General features: G+C 48.0%; 1 protein-coding gene and 1 pseudogene across 4 annotated transcripts; both read left to right on the top strand.

Annotated features, from left to right (window-relative positions):
- The first annotated feature begins 1,975 nt into the window (after positions 1-1,975).
- Positions 1,976-19,519, top strand: Tmbim6 (transmembrane BAX inhibitor motif containing 6). Of its 4 annotated transcripts, none has more exons than XM_021183028.2 (10): positions 1,976-2,081; positions 10,387-10,472; positions 10,878-10,986; positions 13,720-13,840; positions 15,194-15,242; positions 15,337-15,434; positions 15,628-15,707; positions 16,052-16,152; positions 16,738-16,813; positions 17,860-19,519. In XM_021183028.2, exons 2-10 carry the CDS (start codon positions 10,417-10,419, stop codon positions 17,881-17,883), a joined length of 714 nt encoding a protein of 237 aa, XP_021038687.1. In that variant the 5' UTR covers positions 1,976-2,081; positions 10,387-10,416; the 3' UTR covers positions 17,884-19,519. The 4 variants fall into 4 exon arrangements, with proteins under 4 accessions (XP_021038687.1, XP_085687890.1, XP_085687891.1 ...); XM_085831764.1 differs by lacking the exon at positions 1,976-2,081 and adding an exon at positions 2,270-2,425; XM_085831765.1 differs by lacking the exon at positions 1,976-2,081 and adding an exon at positions 3,056-3,077.
- Positions 19,520-22,755: 3,236 nt separating this feature from the next.
- LOC110311112 (small nuclear ribonucleoprotein G pseudogene) lies at positions 22,756-22,961 on the top strand (annotated as a pseudogene).
- Positions 22,962-24,344: the final 1,383 nt, after the last annotated feature.

Raw genomic sequence — 24,344 nt, 5'->3', positions numbered from 1 at the left:
ACACCCCACACCTGGGACTAAAATAAAACGCACTCTTATATTTCTGTGGTTTAAAGGAAACAGAAATACCAAGATGATCCCTGCATGTATGTCTGTGTGAGGGATGTTGGATCCCCTGGAACTGCAGTTACAGACAGTTGTAAGTTATCAAGCAGATGCTGGGAATTGAACTCAGCTCTTCTGGAAGAGCAACCAGTGCTTTCAACTGCTGAACCATCTCTCCAGCCTCTCTTTTCCCTTTTATTTCATTTTCTCTTGCGTTTTTTTTTTGTTATTGTTGTTTTTGTTTTGTTTTGGTTTTCGTTTTGTTTGAGACAGAGTCTCACACCATACAGACCAAAAGGGTCTCATACTCAGAGATCTGCCTCCCTCCCTCTCCTAAATACTGGGTTTAAGGGCCTATGCCAATACCTGGCAGGTTTTTTTTTTAACTTGTTAATTTTAACTTACATAAGGTGGTTCCCCCACTCCCCACCTCCCTTAGTTCCCTAGTTGGAGCATAACCAGTGCAAGATGTTCCCTGTTGGGAAAAACTAATCAAAAACGATGTCCTTAGTTCAGACTGTCCAGAAACTTCAGATCCTCCGGCCTCCACCTCCAGAATGCAAGCTTACTTGCTTCCCCCCACATCTCCATCTCCACCTCCTCTTCCTCCTCCTCTCTGTCTCTAGTGTCTCTGTCTCTGATCTGCCCAACCCCCAACTCCGTTTCTCCGTGCTTTCTCTGGGTATTTCTGGCTGTTCTGGAACTCGCTCTATAGACCAAGCTGCTCTCAGACCAGCGATCTGCTCGACTCTACCTCCTGAGTGTGTAGGTAAAAGTTACCTTGGCCCAGACCATGGTCAGTCCTAAGGGCTTTGCTGGAAGCAGAACTGAGAGGCTCAGATGGTCTTCCACCTTTCCTCTACACACTCCTCAGGCTGCCTCACTCTGGAGTCCTTCAGGGCCCTAATTCAGCATGCAGCCCTCAACTACCCAGGATCCAGCTGGAACCCATTCTATACTTGTGATTTCAGACAGTACTAATGAGTTGTGAAATCGATTTTTAAAAGCATAGGCCACAAAAATAAAAATAAAAATAAAGGCTCCTGGTTTTTTGGTGTTTTTCTCTCTTTTAAAATTAGCTTCACAGCTCCTTCCAACTAGGTTATGCTCCAACTAGGGAACACGCCCTAAGGAATGTGGAGAACCGGGGAACCACCTGCTCTTTGACTGCCCTTGGCCAGGTCTCTAAAGAGCTGGTTAGGATTGCAAGACTCGGTCTTTGTGGCCCTGTTACACCTGACTTGCAGGGCCTTGGGTAACTACAAAAACCACTCACTTCCATGCAGGTGGTTGTGGTCTCTGTAGCCAGTTTGCCTGGGGCTCCTGGACTACCAGGTAGCCTCAGACCCTCCAGGCTGGGGTCCCTGGGTCCCTGTAGAATGGCTGGCTCTTCAAAGGTGCTCTGAAGCGTAAGCGCCATTATATTCAATGTTAAAAGGTCTCGAGAAAGCCCGGTGTCGGTGGCGTATGTCTTTAATCCCAGCACTTAGGAGGCTGGTCTACAGAGTGAGTTCCAGGAAGGCCAGGACAGAGAAACCCTGTCTCAAAAATCAAAACAGAGATCCCAGGGAGGGCTGCTTCGCTTTCCTTCTTTACCATCCCATGAGAGGCTTAAAACCAGCATCTTGGGACATTTTAGTGTCATGGGTGGGTGGTCTCACATAACAACGGTCTGCGCCTGACACGCCCCATTTCACTTTTCCTACTCCATGGGTCTGCAGCCCGACGTCCATCCTTCCTATGGGGGAGGGGAAGAAGGCGGAGGCCTATTGCTAAGGTGCCGGTTGGTGGCTACAGTCTTGATTGACAGGCGTATTAGCCAATGACTCTGATGAAAGCGGCTGCTGTTTATGAACGTGCAGATAACGGACAGGAGCAGTGCAGCCGGGGGCCAATGAGAACTCGCCTGGGCAGGTCTGAGGGCGGGGCTTCCCTAGGGGGCGGGTGTGGGTAGACTTCCAGCGCCAACCCCCGGAGACTCAGAGCACATCCGGTTTTAGCAGAGCAGGGAAGCTCTGGAGAGGTGGGCTGAGAAGGTACGTGCGAAACTAGGATCGGGCAAACCCGGAGTGAGGGATACGGAGGGAGCAAGCGCGGGAGAGGGTAGTAGCTTCCGTTTTCGGACAGATCAGCTCCTTAGGGAACCCGGCCTGTTCTGCGTCGAGATCGAAGGAAAGCTGGGCGGGGAGGGACGCGGAGGAACTAGTGCCGCGCATGCGCAGCAGCGCCGGCGGGGGCGAGTCTGCGGGGTCTCCCGGGGCAGTTGGACCTGTGTCTGTGGCGAAGGCAGGCCTCTTAGCGACCCTCGCTTGCGCCCCTTCCCCCCTCTGCCGAGTTCAGGGCTTGGATTCGGGACGGGTCCCCCACCCCTGACTTTGAGGTAAACGAAAGAGAAAGCTGTGTCGTTGTGGTCACCCCGCCCCACCCTGCGATCGCCGCTCGGCTGTTTCTTCTCGGGTTCCTCTGCCTCGCCTGGGTGAGCCGTCGGGGTTGGGGACTTGAGGTAGGCCTGGTTAGACAGGCTGCCCTGTCACGGCGGGCCAGGTGATGTCACACTTCTTTATGACACTCGAGATTCCTTAGATACTTAGAAGCCAATGGTAGAGGCCGAGGTGAGGAGCCCCGGGCTTGGCCTGGCTCCCCAGCCCCACGGAGCAGCCCCACTCTGATCTGATTGGTTGCCTATGGACAGGTGAGGTGGCCTTGATTGCTTGGTCCTGAACCCTGGGTGAATTCCAGAGTCTGCCCCGGAAGGGCGGCGATGGGTACTGTTTTTCTTGGACTGACTGATAAGTAGGCTTTGGCTTGCCTGCCTTCGTTTCTTTCCTTTTCTTTTCTTTTTTTTTAAACAACAAAAACAAGTTGTCTGGTGCCAGGCCAGGTTGCTTTGCCTGTCCAACCAGGCTTGTGTTGGCCAAACAACAAAACCACTTTGAACTTGAGACTCTCCAGTTACACAAACTACCTGTGAATGTGTAACACTTCGGACGAGCTGACTGCCTGAAACACAGACAAGAATTTGAAGGGTGAAGGTCAATGCCAGACTTTGTAGTTACTTATTAATATTTGTATGTGATTTACCTTGCGGCTGTATGGGTATCTTAGAGAGGTATGGTTCAGGAAGTCTCTGAATTGCTCAATCACGTTTTCATGCCTTCTGCTAACACACTTAAGTCAGTAATTGCTACATTTATTTTCTTTGGTGTTTCTTTGTTGTCTAATTTGTTTTCTGCTTTGACTTGAACAAGTGGACATTTCCATTCCCCTCTGTTTTCCCCTAGTAGAGAGCGGCTGGAGTCCTTGAGAAACACAGCCTGTAACTTAGATCCACATTTCCGCTTTCATTATTCAGCGTGGGGAAATCAGGTTCCCTCCCTGGGTCCTGCTCTCCCTCTGTCCATCTGAATGAAGCCCTGCTTTCCTAACGACTAGGAAAGGGAGACATTAATTCGGATACTTAGCATTTCCAGTTTTTCCTCCTTGTTACAGATAAAATTCGTGGTCTTGGTAGAAATGCTAAAAAATACATTGTGGGAGGAACCGACATATGTTCTTTAGGGAACTGCCTTCTTGAAAGTGTGTTTTCCTGTTGTGGGTGAAATGGAAAGGTCAGGAGACCTGAAGCCGGTTCGGTTTTGACTCCCCTGCTTTAACTTTGATGTTGGTCAGATCAGTACTACTGTCGGGCTAGCACCCTGCAGTGGAGTCCTCCACGTGTTTGTGGAGCCTCAGTGGAACTGGTATTAATCATATGTTAGAGTTGAGGAGAGAAGTGAGATTGAATAAAACTATTTTCTCACGGTTATGTGGTAGAAAAGGCAGGATTTGAAACTCCAGATCTGGGTCTGTTACCACTGTTACACTCCCTTTAAGAAAGAGAAAAACCTTTCACGTGTGACTCTTTCCTCTTGGACTTAATGTGAAGCTAATGTTGTTGTATCTTGGTGTATACATTTAACATCTAAACTAGCAAGTCAGACACTTTACACATTTAATTAAATAGTAGGCTGTGAATCACCTGCCCCCCTTCTGTTTTGTTAATTCAGCCACCTTGAACCCTGTCCCTGGACATCCAGAAGGGGTCAGATTGATCCTTATTATCATTGGAGCTAACGCACTGACTTGAAGAGTTTCATTTTATTTCATAAACTACCCAGGGGTATTAATCTCCCTCGGGGGAACCAGCCACTCACGTTCTCCCTTCTACGTGCTGGTCCTGTGACTTGGCTGTAGGTTCCGGTACAGATGCGTTCTGGTTCATCCTCTTTTGTTCCCGGAGACTTTCTAACCAGATTTCATGGTAGTACACGTTTCCTGAATACACCAGTCAAGACTAGAGAGAAGGGATTGCATCTGAGTAGGATCTACTGGGCTAGCTGAGGAAGGGTGACTTGAACTTGTGGGGCTTGGGGCTTGGCTCAGAGGTTAAGAGCACCGCTGTTCTTCCAGTGTCCTTCCCATACTGCAGCTCATAAGTGTTCCTAACTCCAGTTCCGTGGCAAATGGCCCCCTGGCTCAGATGCAGGGAAAACACCAGTGCACATAAATGGAAATAAGTCTTGAAGTTGCAGATCTCTTTTGTTCCTGACTTATGCTTGTTCTTGGGGGGGGGTGGATAAACAGTGGGGGAGGGATTGCTGGCTTCTAATGGAAGGTTATGTACTTAGGACATTGAAGCCTTATGCTTCACTTCCGCCAAAGAGTTGTGGTTTAGAGAAGGAGATTCAGTAGTTTCAGAGTGGGTTTAATTTGAGCTGGGCAGAGTGGCACATGCCCCTTTGATCCCAGAACTCTGGAGGCAGAGGCAGTCCGATCTCTGAGTTCAAGGCTAGCCTGTTCTATGAGTTTTAGAATGGCCAGGGCTATAAAGAGAGAGACTGTCTCAAAAAAATGTAGAGTGGTAGGGCATTTCTTCAGCACTGTCTGTCTTGATTCTGAGGCAGTTCAGTCCTCTCCAGAAATGAATCCAGTGGTGGCTTACCCCCGGGATTTTTTATCCCTGTAGGAATTCTAGGACTTAGGTCTCTCCTTGAGACAGCAGCTTTCAACCTGGCATTGACCGACCCTTTCACCAGGGTCACAAAGCAGATATCCTGTATATCAGACATTTATATTATGATTCATAACAGTAGTAAAAGCACAGTTACGAACTAGCAACAAAAATAATTTTGTGGCTGGCAGTCACTACAGCACGAGGAACTGTGTTAAAGGGTCACAGCATTAGGAAGGTTGAGAACCACTGTCTTATGATGGAGACCCAGCCTTAGTTGAAACAGGATACCTTGGATTTTTTTGAAATTGACTGACTACTTCCTAGGGTAGCAAGAAAAGCATCAAGCTATGAATGCACTTTAACAAACCTTCCCTGGGTGGCTTAGCACTAAGTAACTAGGCTGTCTCTGAACCTAAAGCCCTGGGGGGGGGGGGGGGGGCAAGGGGAATCACGTGAAGGTGTTAGAGGGAAGGTATGCCATTTAAATAAAGGGAGTTCTAACTAGAAGTGGGTTTGATCGAGTTCCTTCACATTTTAGTTTGTTTTCTCATACTTCCTCCTTATCTAAACACTTACTCCTGTAGAGAAGTATTGCTGAGCCTTCATGATAAAATGACAGTTTTTGTTTAGTGGTAGGCAGGGCCCTTTGCATGCTTTGAAAGCATCTATCATGAGCGCCTGACCTCCAGTGCTGCAGGTTTTGTGTGTGCGTGTGCACACTTGGAAGGCATGGCCATGATTAGATAGTAGTCTTTTGTTTTAGGACAAGGGTAAAAAGGGTACCTGGAACGGAAACCAGGGATTTAACAAGACTGGATAGGCTTATCTCCCCAGCTAAAGGAGGTCACAGAAATACCTGGTTCTTCCTTGGTGCAGCTGTGCAGTGAACTTGGAAGTTCTTGTTGTGCATTCATGTGTCTGTGTGTGTTTGAATACTGGTGATTGAATGTAGGGCCGGCCTTGATGGCATTAGGCAAGTGACCTGTCACTGAGCCATGCCCTCGGCCCGGGGGTGGTTTTGTTTTTCATAAGTCTCAACTATGAACCCCAGGGCATTGCTGAGCTTCCTATCCTAGTCAGCCTTCCAGAATGCCAGGATACATGGTATGTTTCTCCCAGCTCTTGCTTTTTTGTTGTGTAATTTGGGGTGGCTTTGGCAGGAGGCTGGCCCTGTTAACCACAATTTTGGTGACACTTCAGCAAAGCTGTACCAATATGTGCATGACAGAGTTTGATAGATTTTGTTAATTCTGTTCCTGCTGCCTTAGATAGCAACATAAAGCCAAGAGGTTGTGGGAGGCAGAGGCAGGCGGATATCTTGAGTTTGAGGCCAGCCTGGTCTGCAGAGCTAGTTCCAGAACACCCAGGGCCACAAAGAGAAGCCCTGTGTCTTGAAACCCCCCCCCCCCAAAGGATACAGACATAAAATGAGGCATATAATGTCAAAGGGTATTGATTGTAACTAAAACACTTGAACATTTCTTTTTCTTATACATGTAGTATAAGCAAATTTCCCATGACCCCAGGAGGCACTGCCATTTAATTTTGTGTAGATAATCTCATGCTACTTCAAGACTTGAGTTTTTCTAAAACTAAGGATCTGTTTCTAGTTTCTGTATGAATTAGAGCTTATGATGAGATATGTCGTGATTTTCTTTTCTAAGACTAAGCTTCACTATGTAGCCCAGGTTACCCCTCAAAGTTAAATTTACCCTGGCTTTGTCTCCCAAGTGCTGATATTACAGAGCAGTGCCACCATACCTAAGTTGTTGGTTTCTGTAATAGTCTTAGTTGTATATCAGAAAACTATAGTGAATTTTGGGGCACTTTGGACCACCTACAGTGGGATAGTAATTTTTATTTTTATTTTATTTATTTATTTATCTATTTATTTATTTATTTATAGTATCTGGGATTGGACCTAGGGCTTCACTTGTGCTAGGCAAGTGAGTTATACTCCAGTCCAGTCCAGGCATGCCAGCATGCTCCTTGAATGCTCCTTGAAGGCGAACGCAGTTGAATTTCTTTTGTAAGTACCAGGCCAGCCAGAGTTACATAGTGAGATTCTGTCTCAAAAATGCAAACATAACCTCGAGGGAGCATTTTGTCTCTGTTTATATTTTTATTCTTGATAATTTGGAACAACTCTGGAGCAAAATTACATTCCTCCTTCTGAGATCTGCTTTTCCCCATTTTAACATTCCCCAAAATGAAATATGATGAGGGGCTGGCGAGATGGCTCAGCAGGTAAGAGCACTGACTGCTCTTCCGAAAGTCCTGAGTTCAAATCCCAGTAACCACATGGTGGCTCACAACCATCTGTAATGAGAACTCGGGCCTTCTTCTGGTGTGTCTGAAGTCAGTTACAGTTACTTAAGTATAATAATAAATAAATCTTAAAAAAAAACCCAGAGAAATATGACGTGTACATTAAGTATATACATTACTACTTTAAAAAAAATTTAGAAGTTTTATTACTGTGTGTCTGTACATGCTCTGTGTGGCCGTGGGTGTATGCATGACCCAGCATGTATGTGGAGGCCAGAGGAGGACATGAGAGTCAGCACTCTTCATTTATTGTGGGACCTGGGGGTGGAACCCAGTCCTCAGGCTGCAGAGCAAGTGCTTTTCCCTGTGAGCCATCTCTCAGCCCTTCGTTGCCCTCCCCTCCCGCCCCTCTGGAACAATAGTAAACTTGCTGTAGTTAACATATTTCACTTAAACATTGACGTAGCCTGGGCGTGGTGGTTCAGCCTTCAGTCCCAGCACTCGGTAGGCACAGGCAGGCAGGTGGATCTCTGAGTTTGAGGTTAGCCTGGTCCACAAAGCAAGTTCCAGGACCACTAGGGACACACAGAGAACCCCTCAGGATGAAAGGGTTGGCTGCTGTGTAACGAGACTGCATTTCACAGTGATACCCGAGGAAGCCGGAGGTGTGTGTGACTTAGTAAGTCAAGTACAACCGAGTGCTTGGTGTCCACAGGCCTCCTCGTCTTACCGGTTTTTGGTTTTTGTTTTTTTTTTTTTTTTAAACTGTGTGAGTGTTTTGTGTGCCTGGTGCCCTCAGGGTTTAGGAGAGGGCATGGCATCCCCTGGAACTGGGCTTATGCTGTAGGCTGACCTGTGGGTGCTATGCCTTGTCCTGGGAAAGAGCAGTCAGTGTTCTTACCTGCTGAGCCTCTCCAGCCCCTGCCTTTTGAAAGCACCGAGTGCCTTCAGGAACTTGCCAAAGAACAATCGGGAAAGAAGAGTTCTCTGTGCTCTGTCAGTTTCCCCTCGGAGGGGTCTGATTACATGAGTATTGCCCCTTTCTGACTAACAATCCCCTGGGAATCTTAGGTCCCCTCCCCTGCTGGTGCTTGAAATTGGAAGCAAGATGTATGTTAGCACTTGGACTGTGAGAGCTGAGAAACTTGACTGTAGGTTGCAGGTTTTCCTTAGGGATGTCATTAGCAGTGTTAATGGAAGCCTTACGGACACTTTCCAGTCGCTGGATTGTCCCGTCCTGTAAGTGTGCTCTCGGGGGAGTGAACTCATCGTGATTGTGGAAGACTGCTTGGCCTTGCAACAGCCTGCAATAGTTGCACCATCTGGATCAAGAGGGCGCAGAGGCCGGGGACTCGGAGAAGAGAGCAGCAGCTGTAGTGGGTTTTGCATCTTCTCCAGATCTGCTCTTACTTAGGAACTGAATTAAGAGGCAAGGTAAGCATGGTTGTGATGAGAAGGCCAGCCGTAACCTAGAGGGAAGAGAGCCTTGTTGTGGTGACTTAGAGAACTGTAAGGATGCGTCTTTCTGCTGTTCCACGGTTCCTCGGAGCTTGACTTTAGGATTGTAACTTGGATTGCAGGTTAATGGCTCTTCCCCTTTCCCCACCCCCCTTTTTGGCAGATTAGGAATAGAGTGGGCCTTGTGTGTTTAGTAAGAACTGGAGTTGGGTATATTTAGAAAAGATAAAAGCCCTTGATTGGATCTGACTGGGATTGCATGAGAGAGGGAAGGAGCAACACTTAACCTGGCTTTCTGGTATTGGTGTGGGGTAGCCTGGATGTGGTTCGGTTGGGTTTTGGGTTTTGCTTTTACACTTCTGGGGTTGTGGGGAGGTGGTTACACTGCCCACATGCTTGGCTCCCCAAGGGTCATGGTGGGAAGGGGGTGGTAGATGCCCTGCTTTGATTCTGCAGTGCCGCCTAACATTGGGACTGTTGGAGAAACTGGAATAAGGTCTGTCCTCGGGGTCTGTACTCGGGGGTAACACTACATCATTTCTGGGTTTGATGAGTTTTCAGGATATACACTTAAATATTAGAGCATTGTGCATACCGCTTAGGAAGCATATTTTAAGTCTTTATGTTAAATATTGTTCTGTATGGAGGAGGGGAAAAGTAGATATTAATATTTCTATAAGAAAGATTCCAAGGAAGCCAGGCATGGTGGGGCACACCTTTAATCCCAGCACTTGGGAGGCTGAGGCAGGCGGATTTCTGATTTCGAGGCCAGCCTGGTCTACATAGCAAGATCCAGTCTAGTCAGAGCCTCTGGTAAGATCCTGTCTTAGACAAGCAAACAGAAAGGTTTGGAGGGAGCAGGAGAAGTGACTCCGCGGTTAAGAGTGCTAGCAGCGCTTACAGAAGCTCTATCAGGTTACAGCACCCATATGATCTCCTGTAACTGCCATTCTGTGCAGTCACACTCTCTCCTGGCCTCCGTGGGCACTATGTGCATGTAGTACTCATTTGCTCATATATTTGTGTGTGTGTGTATACACATACATATATGCATCCATGTATTCACATGTGCACGTGCACACACACCCATAAAACAATACAATTAGGCCAGTTAGGACTGTATAGTGAGGCCATGTCTGAAATAAGTAAATGCCCTTAATCTTTAAGGTTCCTTTTCTGAGCAAGTTCTCTAGTATCTTGAAGCGACAGCATAATTGTTCCAAGGCTATGGAAGCCCTTAGCTGTGTGATCCTTGAGTTCAGTCTTTATGACACCAGTGCTGCCTGTGGAAGGTGAGAACTCACTCCCACACATTGACCTCTGACCTCACATAAGTGTGGACCTCCACACTCAAAGAGTAAAACCCAGAAACGACAAAAAGAAGGCCCTCATGGTAGTAGGTTCCTTTAGCTAGAAAACTTCTCTTATACACTGTCTTTTTCAAGTATGAATTTGTTCTTTAGAAATCAAATGATAGCAAAATGCTGTTACGAGAGGCGGTTCGTGTCTTCTGCAGAGTGATGAGGAACTTTGAGTTTTTCAAGACTTGTATACTGTTTTGTTTTTTGTTTTTTGCTCTCGCGTGTCCTCATGTCTATAAATGAGCTTTTCTGTATTCCCAGCGGAGGCTGTGCTGAACATACTTTGGAGCCATGAATATATTTGATCGGAAGATCAACTTTGATGCCCTCTTAAAATTTTCCCACATGTAAGTGTTTTACCTTGCTATGGCCCTTGCATTTCTGGTTGTACCTAGTTTCTCTTGTATGCATCAGTAACAAATGGGCCAGATTCCAGAGACGCCGGGCGTGAGTGACGCCGAGCGAGCGGCAGGTTCTGGGGATGCTGGGTATAGTCTCTGGCAAGTCATTGGTTCTGTTTGCTTACTCAGTGCTCATGTATTTTGGGTTTGGGCTCTTCTCAAGCATTTAAAAATTCTGTTAACTCATTTTCCAAACTTTTTTTTTTATTATTATATGTTCTTCCCAAAGTATCTCAAACTGTTCATAATATAACTTCCACTTATTCCTCTGGCAAAGGAGAGATAGAAATAATTGGAGCTTAGATGAGTACATACATCCAGAAATGATGTATTATAAACGCTCTTTCCTAGAACTCCCTCGACACAGCAGCACCTAAAGAAGGTCTATGCCAGTTTTGCACTGTGTATGTTTGTGGCGGCAGCAGGGGCCTATGTCCATGTGGTCACACACTTCATCCAGGTAAGTTTGTTTGTTTGTTTGTTTGTTTGCTTCATTCATTCATTTTTTTTCTCTGGGTACAACAGCACAGACTCTTAATAGGTAGCCTATTCCTGTTCCCCTCTTTAATATCTTTGTCAGTAGTTTGATTTCAGAACTCAGCCATCCAGTAATTGAGGACATTATTAAACCATTTGAATTTATTGGTAACTGTTTCCCTCTAGTCACTCAGTGAACACAGCAGTCTATTCCGCTGGGCACTTGACCCTGAAGGTATATTGCTGATGTCGGCAGACGCACAAGACTCCATCCTCAGCTTGAACTGGGTGCTGGCACGCCTTGGCATGGTGCTGCCCCACCTTTTTTTGTTGTTGTTGCCTCAGTGACTGTGGAACACTTGGAACCAGTTGTAACTAGTTGTCAGAAGAGGCATGATTGGAACTTGGGCCAGGCAGTGGTGGCGCACACCTTTAGTCCCAGCACTTAGAAGGCAGAGCAGATTTCTGAGTTCGAGGCCAGCCTGGTCTACAAAGTGAGTTCCAAGACAGCCAGGGCTACAAAGAAAAACCCTGTCTCAAACACACACACACACATACACATACACACACACACACACGGGTGGAGCCTTCAGCGACTCACTGTCTCACAGAGGAGTTTGGGTTTGACCAGCAGACGTAGAAGGTACTTCTTTTTTAAGATTTTATTTATTTATTATATATATATGAGTACATTGTAGCTGTATGGATGGTTGTGAGCCACCACGTAGTTGCTGGAATTGGAACTCAGGACCTTTAGAAGAGCAGTCAGTGTTCTTAACCGCTGAGCCATCTCTCCAGCCCCGAAGGTACATTTTTTTATTTTTAAAGAATAACCAAGAGGTTTGAAGTTTGCTAGCAGCCCAGCTGTGGAATTCCTGTTTTCAGCATAGGTCCAGAGGTGCATTCATATTGGCGTCTGTCCCTGTTGAGGACTGTCCGTCCTGCCAAGGGTTCTATGAAAAATGGCTCTAGGCACCCAGAAGGGCAAGGCTTGGACTCTTGAGTTTAAAGCAAATTCTAGGTTGGTTTGTTTTTTGAAGTCATGTAAAATGCAGTCCGTTCTCAAACAGACTGACTTTGAATTTGAGGATTGGAGTACTCTCGGATCACTGCTCAGCTCAGTTTGCAAACATGTAAAGTGGCATGGCCAGTGGTGGTCGGAACAGGCTTCACTCACAGACTCCGTGCCCACTTTGTGCTTTTTCATGTGCTGGGAATTGAACCCAGGAATTCATCTGTGCTTCCTACCACTGAGTTGCACACCAGCCTGGTGTGTACTCTTAGATAAGCTGCCTCTTACGTAGTCCTGGCTGGAAGTCCTGCCTGTTTCTGCTCCCAAGTGTTGCAATTAAAGGCATATACCACCATGACCTGCCCTGTTTTATGTTTTTGTTGCTGATTTTGCTAAAAACAACCTGGTGCTGAAGTGCTATCTAGTATGACGGTTGATTTACTTCGGGGAGAAAGTATGTTTGTTTTAATCAGCTCTGGGAATCAACAATATATGGCAACTAATTGTCCTTAGAAAGAAGCATACAGCAAGCAAGGCTGTGCGTTAATCATTTGTCACTGACCAGAGCATTGCAGAAACCTGTTTCCTGGAGCGCAGTTCCTCCTTCAATCCACTTGGACTTAGGACTGCTCTCAGCAGTGAGAAGAGAGCTGCGCCTCTAAGGGCAGGACCTTTAGGGCCGCTGATCACCTCAGTGAGTCCTCTTAATGCCTACGGGCAGGGTTTCCTTTAAAAAAATTATTTTTGAAGCCGGGCGTGGTGGCACACGCCTTTAATCCCAGCACTCGGGAGGCAGAGGCAGGCGGATTTCTGAGTTCAAGGCCAACCTGGTCTACAAAGTGAGTTCCAGGTCAGCCAGGGCTACACAGAGAAAACCTGTCTCAAAAAACCAAAAAAAAAAAAAAAAAAAAAAAAATTATTTTTGTCAACAAAACTAATGTTACTGTAAGAAATTCGAAAGTGGGGGCAGGTGTGATGGCTCAGTGGGTAAGAGCACCCAACTGCTCTTCCAGACTGCTCTTCTGAAGGTCCGGAGTTCAAATCCCAGCAACCACATGGTGGCTCACAACCATCCGTAACGAGATCTGACGCCCTCTTCTGGAGTGTCTGAAGACAGCTACAGTGTACTTAGATATAAATAAATACATCTTAAAAAAAAAAAAGAAATTCGAAAGTAGCTGAGCGACTTTAAACCCAAAAGATAGACAGCAGTGTGTGTGTGTGTGTGTGTGTGTGTGTGTGTGTGTGTGTGTGTGTGAGCACCGCAGAGCAGAGGCAGCAGGGCCCCAAGAACACCGCCACTCACCTGTCTTCCATAATCCATCAGCCACGAGGATGTGTGCACACAGCTGAGCCCTGGGGACCAAATAGCACAGGTCATCAGGTGGTTCTCTGTGTCCCCTTTTCCTTTAAGTGGACAAAAGGGGTCATTTCTGCTTGTGACAGATGCATGTCTGTCCAGCGCTTCTTGGTTTGGCTTGGGTAGTTCTGTAATTGATGGACCACAAAGAGCCTTTGGCATCATCAACCATGGTCTTAGCCCTCGCCTTCGAGGCCTCTGGTTTTCCTACCCCTCGCTCTGAGAATACACTACCTTTTCCTCTGCCTCTAGGTGAAGAAGCAGACAGTAGCAATGTCAGATGAGCATTTAAACATGTAAATGTGAGTCTTTCAACTACTTTATTTTTTGACCGTCTCCGACAGGCTGGCCTACTCTCCGCCCTGGGCTCCTTGGCCTTGATGATTTGGCTGATGGCAACACCCCACAGCCATGAGACCGAGCAAAAGAGACTGGGACTTCTCGCTGGCTTCGCCTTCCTCACAGGTATGTGACCAGGTTGTCTCACGGGCAGGAGAAGGTGCTAATGTTGCCTCTGACTTACCCACCGGGCATATATTGTTTGTCTTTGTACAAATCCTTCACAGCAGCTCTCTGTGTAGTTTCCCTAACTTCCACTCCACTGCTGTGGTTTCCCCGTCCCGGGCTCCTTGCTCTGTGCTCACCAGTAATAGACTTGTATTGGAGGCTGGTTGGCTGGCTGCTTGTTTTGCTTTGTACTGTTCCTTTGTGTGATGTGGGTCCGCCTTGCATATGCAGTTAAGCACTTTGTAGCTAGCAACTATGATTTATTTTTATATATTAAAAAAAAGATGCTCAAGCCGGGCGTGGTGGCGCACGCCTTTAATCCCAGCACTCGGGAGGCAGAGGCAGGAGGATTTCTGAGTTCGAGGCCAGCCTGGTCTACAAAGTGAGTTCCAGGACAGCCGGGCTATACAGAGAAACCCTGTCTCGAAAAAACCAAAAAAAAAAAAAAAAAGATGCTCAAATGAATGAGGTTCGTGACTTTTTAAATGGGAGACATGAACTAAGAGAGAATCTAGGCAAACGTTTATCTCTTGCTGGGTGTGGTGGCACATGTAGGCAGATCTCTGTGAGTTCGAGGCCAGCCAGAGCTACAGAGCAAGTTTCAGGACAGCCAGGGCTACACAGAGAATCCCTGTCTGAGGAAAGAAAAAAGCTTCACCTCTTTTAAAATTCTCATGAAAGGAAAGAAGTCTGGAGCTATATAGTACAGTCCTTTGAAAGGCAGCCCGCTGCTTGATGCCAGGCTATCGGTGAGGCTCACCTGTGTGGCATTGAGGGGTTTAGAAAGGAAGAAGCTTAGGAATTAAGGCTCAGGGCTCAGGGAGCGCCAGTCGTTACGGGGATTAGGGGTAGATTATCAGAAGAGGAAATAGCCAGCATAGAAGTGTTGGCTGGGACAAGTTGCTTTCCTGTTGCCATGTGACGCCCTGCACAACTGGTCTGGTTGCCCTTTGCTGCCAAGGGGGTTGATCCTGCAGGACTGTGAGGCTGCTGCTGGCTGCCAGCCCTGCCTGCTTTTGTCCTGTTCTCTGTTCTGGCCCACATTACAGTCTCAAAGATACATTTGATGTTTTCGCCTTTTCGTTTCTAATTTCTAGTCTTCCTGAAGACGTGCATGGTTTTGAGCTCAGAGGACAGATATATCAGTTAGTTTAGTTATATACTCCCTTAAAAGGAGGAAAGGGTAAAGTGAGAAGGGTTGTTGGGCTCCTGTGCTTATTTTTGTAATGAGGATGAACGCCTGTGACCAGCCTTTGGATGAGGGCCCTCTTCAGAACTGACGGCATCTGTGTTCTGGGGATTTGCTTCTAGGAGTCGGCCTGGGACCTGCCCTGGAGCTGTGCATTGCTGTCAACCCCAGGTAACTGTGTTGTCTATGTCTGTACACCTTTGTGATGTGCCTTCTAAAAGCAGGCCACGTGACTGTAGCTCCCATTCTCGCCTTTCCTTCACAGCATCCTCCCCACGGCCTTCATGGGCACGGCCATGATCTTCACCTGCTTCAGCCTGAGCGCCCTGTATGCCCGGCGCCGGAGCTACCTGTTTTTAGGAGGTATGGACTGGAGACAGGCTCCGGGCTCTGCTCTAGCTCTGCGCTCAGTAGGCCATGTTTTCTACCTCAGGTCTTTGTGGGCCCGGGTGAAATGAAAAGCTTTCGTTTGGGAAGAGGTTAGAAATTGCCTTGATGTGGTTATTGTGCCCTGCTTTTTGGCTTTTCTCATGGCAGCTTTTGCCATGTCTTCCAGGTATCTTGATGTCAGCCATGAGCCTCATGCTCCTGTCCTCTCTGGGGAACCTTTTCTTTGGCTCCATTTGGCTGTTCCAGGTGAGATTTATGGAGAACTTTCCAGCAGCTGTTTGCTTCGTCCACTTTTCTTACCTAACTCTAAATCAAAAGAGGTGAACCTGCTAGAACACTCACTTTCTCTGGGCAGTGCCCTTCAGACCTTCAGAGCCTTGATAGGACAGCTTCTGCCTCAGTGGGAAGACACATGGTTAGCAGCTAGGAACCAGTTAGGAGAGCAGGTTTTACCCAAGGCATGAGAGCAGTGGTGTGTTTGGGGGAAGTAACATGGACTTCTGGGTAGTGTGTGAGTGATGTATTTGCAAGTTGGTTGTTTTTCCCACTGTACCAACTACCACACGTGACATCATCTCTTGCTTTGTTAGGCAAACCTGTACCTGGGACTGCTGGTCATGTGCGGCTTTGTCCTCTTTGATACTCAGCTCATTATTGAGAAGGCTGAACACGGAGATAAGGATTACATCTGGTAAGTGGGAGAGCCGCTCTGCCTGGTGAGACGCACCACTCCATCCCATAACCGCACACCCGTGTGAACTCACTGTGTGGCTAAGGATGGCCTTGAACGTCTGGTCCTCTGCTTCCTGAGCACTGGGGTTAAAGGCATGCAGCAGCAGTCAATGCAGTGCTGGGGATTAAAGACAGGGCCTGGCCAATGCTGGGCAAGCATTCTCTGGACAAGGGGGCTGACCTCCAGCAGGCCAGGCAGACTGCCCCTGAGCCCCGTCCCTAGCAAGGCACAGTGTTCACAGCCTCCCTCTCCAGGCAGCCAGGAGTTTGTTTCCCATGGTACTGAGAGGGCATGCCTAGTTTGTCAGGTAGAGCTCCTTTTGGGCTCATCACTAGGTGTTGGTAGTGGGTAGTTCCAGGCTCAGACCTGGTCTCTATTCAGAGCGCGGTCTCCTGCTGCCTTGTGGATTTATTGAGTTGAAAAGGATTCTGGCTGTTTGTTGAGTGGGGTAGAGGGTTGGAGCCCAGGTTGGGCGGCTCCCCGGAGGTTGCTGGAGGAGAGTGGGAGGTGCGGAGAGTGAAGTGAGCGGCTCTTGTCTTTCAGGCACTGCGTTGACCTCTTCCTAGATTTCATTACCCTCTTCAGGAAGCTCATGCTGATCCTGGCCTTCAATGAGAAGGTGAGTCAGCCTGCACAGGACAGGGGCTCCTGCCAGCCTCTGTGTGGATGGGAGATCTGGAAAAGTGGACTGTACACAGTGTAGAACAGGTCTGTAAGAGGCAGGGGGACACCACAGGTCTGTGCTAACGGAGTCAAAGACCTTTCTTAAATCTTCCCTGATCCCCGAGGTGAGCTTCAGTGGCAGGTAGCTGTGGTGTCTGTGAAAGTAGTGTAACACGTTAGAAGGATTGAAGGGTACAGAGATTGTCAGGACTCAGAAAAGGGTGTTAGAAAGGACTCTAGTGACAGCTGTTATTTCATGAATGTCAGAAGTGGATCCGTTTATCCATTTGTTAACTTCTTTCAATTTAGAAAAAAAAATATTTTGTTTTGTTTTTGGAGACAAGGTTTCTCTGTGTAGCCCTGGCTGACCTGGAACTTGCTCTATAGACCAGGCTGGTCTCGAACTCAGAGATCCGCCTGCTTCTCCCTCTCAAGTGCTGGGATTTAAAGGCATGCACCACTGCCCTGAGTTTTTAAAGACTTTTTCTTTTAGTGAACACGTATGAGTGCCTGCATGTATTATACATGTATACTGCGTGCACTGGACTCCCTGGAACTGGAGTTAGAATTGGAAGCTGCAGTGTGGGTGCCGCGAAGCCAGTGCTCCTAAACGCCGCTTACCTCTCCAGCCCATCTTAGTTCTTAATCTCAGTTTTGTTGATCTTAAGTCTTTTCCCCAAAACTAGTTTAATAGTCAGTGTAGTCCAACAGTAGAGAAACCTTTGAGCTTTCATTTATAAACCTAATTTAGGAATACCAGGCAGTGAACGCAGAGCCGTAGAGGTGAGAGGCTTGCTGGTTCTGTGTGGGCTGGGCCCAGGGAAGCTGTGCGGTTGGCTCTCCAGCTGCTGCCCCTGATGTCCTGTCCTAGGCGCAGCCGGGAGGGTTGGAAGGGCTCCCTCATGATGAGCGCTCCTCTTCTCTCCACACCCTTGGCTGATGCTCACTCATGGGTTTATACGTCAGAGGGGAAACTACCTAGCTGATTTTCTTCATTTGTAGGACAAGAAGAAGGAAAAGAAGTGACCAACTGGCCGTCAGCCTTTCCCAGCTCACCTTCTCTCCCTCCCCCCACCCCCCGTTTCTTTGCACACATCACAGGTGTTGTGTTCTATGATAATGAAAGCATCAGGAAAGCTTTTGTACTTAGTGGTTTTCTCTATTTTGAAATTTTTTGATCAAAAAACTGAATAGTGAATATAGTTTGGAGTTTGGCTTCGTGTCCTGGGTTCTTCCCCGTCCCTTTTCTGTCAGCCCATCACAGCCACCTGCTCTGCTCGGGCAGCCAGGCACCAGAAGTGAGAGCGGAAGTCTACACCCTGCCGAGCCGCTGCAGATGGACCCCCGCTGCAGATGGACCCCCGCTGCAGATGGACCCCCGCTGCAGATGGACCCCCGCTGCAGATGGACCCCCGCTGCTGACTGGACCCTCTCTGGCCCTGTGGTTCGCTTCTCACAGTTCCAGTGAGACTGGGCAGCGTGTTTGCCTGTCCCGAGGTGCCAGGCCTGCACAGAGTGGACTCTGGTGGGTGCTTCCTTCCTCAGCTGCCTGAGTCTGGCACAGGCCTTTCTGCCTTGCGGTGAGGAGGAGATGTAGGTTTGTGAGCGCGCTCTTCCACTCTGAGCCGCCCTCAGGGAACCACCTGCTTTCCATCTGTGGGGTGGGGAGGCTTGAGTACGGGAAGAGCTCGCTCCAAGTGTGTGTGGCAAGGTGGAGACAACAATTCCAAGGTTCCCTAGTGTGTTTTTCTTTGTTGGTTCTTAAAATTATCAACCTTTGTTACTGATGGGACTCCACTAGGTGGCTGTGGGTAAAGTCTTGGGGGGAGGATAGGAAAGGAGACCGGCTGAGCCTCAGGGCTAATTGTACTGAGGAAGGACTGCAGCTCCCGGTGACCGTGCGGAGTCGGTGAGGTGGGACTGGTGACTCTCAGAAGCTCCTCGGTGCACTTTTGTCTCGGCAGAGCTGGGAGGGAGCAGGCGCTTGCGGATGCACATCACTTACTGGGTTTGTTCACCTGTTTCCAGCAAGTTTTGGTCTTTTGGGCAGAAGCCTGTTGACCAAACTGTGGGCCACCAGAGTCTGCACAGAAAGGTGGCACCCGGAGTGGTTGTGGCCCTCGCTACCAAGCCACGGGCAGCCCATTCCCAGTAGGATGGCGGTTTGGATTTCTTTGCTCAGAGCCAGTGCAGTTGACACAGTGGCTGCTGGGTTACTGTCCCATGAGACTGCACTGGACTGGTGCAGCCAGAGTGGCGCAGTGCACTAAGGTGCCAGCCACCCTGCCTGCCCGGTGCCTCCCGCTGGCCTGAGCTTACTAACTAAGGGATGGCAGCAGCTCCCCAGAAAAACGACACTGCGAGCCCTCGGGACATGACTGAGTTCCACCTCCTGAAGCCAGACTCCACCTCTTGTGCTTTTTTGCTTGGGAAAAAGGAGTTTTTCTTTAGAAACAGTGCCAAGAATGATATAAACTACTTTTAACTAAGATGCCTAACAGGCTTTTAACACAGGTGTCCATCTCCACTCTGTCCCCGGTCTCTGTTCCAGCTCAGGCTGTGTTCTCTAACTCATACTGTGAAGACAACCGTGTTTTTGATTAAAAAAAATATATCTACATAGTCTTAATTTGTAAAAAATAAAGAAAATTCCTTAACCTTTGCTGGTGTCTCAGTGTGTTAAATCAGGGGCCCGCTGGATTAGGGTTGGCACAGTTGTCGTTGCTAGTGGGAGCTGACTGGGCCCAGTGTGTGCTCCACGGAGAAAGCAAGGCGCTCACTTAGGCCTCCCTCTCCAGAGTCCCACCATGCCACTAGCGTTGAGACCCTCTCTATCCAGCCCCGGCCTCCTCCAGAGCCCTCTGCTCAGCCTGGCCTTTGCTGGGGTTGTCTGTGGTGGTGGCTGCTACAGTTAGGATATGTACCAGCCACTGGACTCGGGGCAGAGGGTTACTCACCCTGCAAGTACTTGTGTTCACTTCCGGTGGCTGGGCTCCTCCCCAAGAGCACCAGTGAGTGCTCGTGTGAGATGACTTCAGTCTACTCTGCTCACCCTGTTCAGCTGATACAACCATGGTTAGCCATAGTGTAGATTGTAGATTAGACCAGGGTGCCATGGAGGAGGGAGGGTACTTACAGAAAATGCTGTAACTCATGTCTAACTCAAAGCCTACCTCCATGACACACCTGGCTCCACCAAGGAAGGGCCAAGTGTTAGAATGTTCAAACCACCACAGGCTATCCCAGCTAAAGACAACCGCTTTTCTCAACTGAGGGAAGGCGTATTTATCCTTGTGTGGGAGGGAGGTACAGAATGAGTCCCTGGAGCTGGCTTCAGTAAAAATGATGCGCTGTGAGAGAGCCCTTTTCAGAATTGAAGTCCCTGGAGCAGTTTTAACTGCTTGCCAGTGGATGCTGGGAATTGAACTTGGGGCCTCTACTGCAGAAGTGTCTCTCTAGCACACTGGATTTGACTGCTTACAAATGGCAGGCACTCCAAAGTGACTCGTAACTGCACCTGTGAGGCGGTTTAAAACACCATTTCCTTCATTTTGACCATTATGAGTTTGCTTGTGAGGGTGGGTGCAGGGTGGGGACCACAGCACAAGCTCGGAGGGGGGGGGGGAGTCAGAGGAGGACTGGGGCAGCTTCTCCACTTTTCCGTGGGTTCCAGGGATCTAACTTAGGTCTCCTTTACCCAGTGAGCATCTCACCACCCTGCTTTATGTAGTCTTAATAACCGGGGAAGGCCAGTGAATTTACTAAAGCAGCTGTTAACTTCCGGTGGCATACCAGGCGACACTGATGCCAGGGTCCCTGGTCTTGGTGTGTGCAGGCAATGCTGAGGAGAGTTGCAGAGACGGTCATCCTTTCTGCCCTGGGGTTAATGTTGCCCTTTGAGCGAGAGGGAAAGGTACACCAATTTCAGCAAACTCTCTTCACCCCAGATCTTTGTAGCTAGTGTGAGCTACAAGAGCAAACGCTCTTCACCGTACCTCAGTTAACATTCGCCAGAGCCAGAGGGAGGAAGCCAGGCTGCAGCGACGCATGCTTCTGCTCTGGAAAGACGATCCTAATACAATGTTGGGACTAGGGGTGTTTATTCTCCCAATGTGGAGATCTAGTAAGGTGATTCATTATGGGCAGTCGTTGTCCAGTAGCACAGGCGAGCTGCATGAAAATATTACATGTTTAGGAGGCTCAGTGTGTCAGTGCTTGCAGTGCAAGCAGGCTGCAGTTCAGGCCCTCAGACCTCTTGGAAAAGTAGAATTGGCCGGGGCAGCTCCTGGGAGGCAGTCATGGAATCCCCGGACACACACACACACTGTGGGGTTGAGATAGCATTGGGAGACAGTCCCGCTGGATCTGGGATGCTCATCTGAGATGAGTTAAGGCTGAATCCTGAAGGTTGGTGGAGGAGGACTGGGGCAGCTTCTCCACCTGAGACAGTGAAGAGATAAGGAAGGCAGTGGAACGTAGGCTGCAGCTAAGGAAATGACGTGAAGCAAGGCGCATGCGTGCGCACACAACTCAGCCTGGCAAGCACGGGTTTTGCAGGCTTTAAACTCAGCCTGGCAAGCACAGGTTTTGCAGGATTTAGAACAGCTGGTAATGGGAATTAGGGTTATAATTAGTAAGTAGGCCATCGCTTACTAAGGACTCCAGTGGGAGGCACTAATGAGTAGACTTTCCTGCAGGCAACTGAGGGATCCAAAAGCCAGAAAAAGGTTAGGCTTGAATTTCTACCCTGAGGACTGGCAGGCTAAAGGCCGTGTTTCTCGGACTCCCTGTTTCCGGCTGGAATGAATCAGATCTGTCTGCGTTGATGCTGAGAAGTCTGTGACAAGAGATGCAGGAAATGAGTCTGGGATGCTCCATCTGAAGCAAGCTCAGCGCCCCCGCCCCCGCCCCCACCCCCACCCCCACCTAGTAGAGGTAGGGGCCAGCTTAGGCTACATAATGAACCTATTTTGTTTTTTGTTGAGACAGGGTTTCTCTGTGTATCTCTGGCTGTCCTGGAACTCACTCTGTAGACCAGGCTGGCCTCGAACTCAGAAATCCGCCTGCCTCTGCCTCCCAAGTGCTGGGATTAAAGGCGTGCGCCACCACTACCCGACCATAATGAACTCTTTATCAAAGACAAGTGGTACCAGTCAAGAGGACTCCAAGGCAAACCTAGGGAAACGAGGCTCGCTCAACACGGAACAATTTAACGATCACTAAGAATTATAATGGAAAAAAACAACTAAAAAGAAAATTGTTTTTTGTTTTTATTCATTCGTTTTGGGTATCCTCACAACGGGATGACGGCATTCTGCCTGTCTTATTTTACTTCATTTTACATTTCGTTTATGTATATGAATATGTTGCCTGTGTGTATGTATGTGTGTGCACCATATACGTATCCGGTGTCAATGGATGTCACTAGAAGCCACTGGAAACACTAGGAACTGGATTTACTTGCTCTAACTTGCTCAATAGCATAGGGTGGCCTTGATCTTCTGACGCTCCAGCAGGCACCTCCCAAGCATTTGCCACTCTCTCATCTCTCACCACCTTTGGAGGAAACTAGCAACCAGCCACTCTAAATACCCGGAAAGGGAAACAGCATTTTAGCCTTCCTTTTCTATTCTAACTTTATTGGAGGGGGGGGGGGGGGAAATGGGCAAGTATTTCCCTCCACAGAGATATCCTCACCGAGGGATGAAGGAATTATCGGTATTAATGTATCCTTAATTTGAAAACCTGTCTGAAGACAGGTGATGGTAGCAGGCGGTAGTGTCATCTTAATAGAAACAATGTAACATTATGCACCTCCAGGCAGAGCAGTTAACACTGCCGATAAAAGTTTGTTATTGGAGCCCGCTGAGGAGTCACCATAAGTAAAGTCACCACCCTCCTGAAAGTAAGTTTATGGACGAGAAGCTATCATTGAAAGTGGCAGACATGCACAGGGAATGCTAAGGAGCTTCGCTCCCCTTATGATTCCTGTGACCGGTGAGTGGGTGGAGGCAGGAACTCCTGGGCAACAGAATAGCATTGGAACTAACCTCGGTCACACAGGAAACAGCATCACCACCTTAGAAGCCTTGGAAAGAGTCTAAACAATGGCTGCTCAGCAGAGATGCCCACCTCCCTCCCTCCCCAAAGGGCCTGTCTGATTGTGAATTGGGTCATGGACATCTTATGAAACCTTTTGCTAAATAAACTTTTGTGATACTCAGAAGAAGAAAGAAAAGTTTGTCGTTGTGTTTTGTGAATAAGAAATCTGGATCACCGGAAGTTCTAACGTTTAAGTACCATTTACCGGAACATCCAGTACCTCTTAGTGTTCTGCTTCATCCAGAGGATGTAACAAGTAAAAACCAGGAACGCCGCGGTGTGCTGTGGAGGCAGGCTCAGCTGTAGCTAGCACTTCCTTCTGCTCCGGAAGACCTGGGCTCCTTTCTACCGTCACCGTCCAGCACTCACAATACAGTTCCCATAGCTCTGACGCCCTCTTCGGGTCTCTGTGGGCACTGTACTCATGTACACCCACCCACACACAAATATACAGATACACATAATTAAAAAGAAAATATGCCAGGTGGTGGAGGCCTTTAATCCCAGCACTCAGGAGGCAGAGGCAGGAGGATCTCTGTGAGTTCAAGACCAGCATGTTCTACAGAGCGAGTTCCAGGACAACCAGAGCTACACAGAAAAACTCTCTCAAATAAATAAATAAATAAATAAATAAATAAATAAATAAATAAATAAATAAATAAAAAATGTAAAGGCACTTAGTGGAACACTAAGAACACTGGGGGCGTTGGACATGTGTTTGGTGGCAGAGCAGCTGCCTAAGATGCCTAGGGTGGGGGGCTGGTGAGATGGCTCAGTGGGTAAGAGCACCCGACTGCTCTTCCAAAGGTCCGAGGTTCAAATCCCAGCAACCACATGGTGGCTCACAACCATCCGTAACGAGATCTGGAGCCCTCTTCTGGAGTGTCTGAAGACAGCTGCAGTGTACTTACATATAATAAAAATAAATAAATCTTAAAAAAAAAAAGATGCCTAGGGTGAGGCTGAAGGCTTGATCTCCAGTATATTATGTGATATGACTTGGTTTTACAATGTAGACACATACTGTGATATAATTTATCTGCCAATTAAAATTAATTTTAGGGTTTGGAATGGAGTTCAGTGGTACAACCCTTGCCTAGGCTGTGTAATACCCTGAATTCAATTTTGAACTGAAAAAAAAAATTAAAATAATTTAAAAAAGACAAAATTTTAGCCAGATCTGGTTGCTCATGCCTGTAACTAAAGCATTGAGGCAGGTAATTCAGAGGAACTGCCAGGGGCTTGGGGCCATCCTGAGCTATTCAGTAAGGTCTAGGCTAGCCTGAATTGTAAATCCAGCACTTGGGAGGTGGAGGGAGGCCAGAGATTAGGAGCAAGGCCAGTCTAGGTGTCATGGTAAATTAGCTCATCAAACACTGGGGAGA

The sequence above is a fragment of the Mus caroli genome, unplaced genomic scaffold (genome assembly GCF_978045245.1).
Source record: "Mus caroli unplaced genomic scaffold, Mus_caroli_1 scaffold_16, whole genome shotgun sequence".
Lineage (NCBI taxonomy): Eukaryota > Metazoa > Chordata > Mammalia > Rodentia > Muridae > Mus > Mus caroli.
Note: the sequence above shows the minus strand (reverse complement) of the source record. Positions and strands in the feature narration are given on the sequence as shown.

Bases quoted from the DNA above. Each gene is read 5' to 3' on its own strand.
- Tmbim6 (XM_021183028.2), top strand. From the start codon at position 10,417: ATGAATATATTTGATCGGAAGATCAACTTTGATGCCCTCTTAAAATTT. The intron at 10,473-10,877 runs GTAAGTGTTTTA...GCTCTTTCCTAG, and splicing joins CTCTTAAAATTTTCCCACAT to AACTCCCTCGACACAGCAGC. The intron at 13,841-15,193 runs GTATGTGACCAG...ATTTGCTTCTAG, and splicing joins TGGCTTCGCCTTCCTCACAG to GAGTCGGCCTGGGACCTGCC.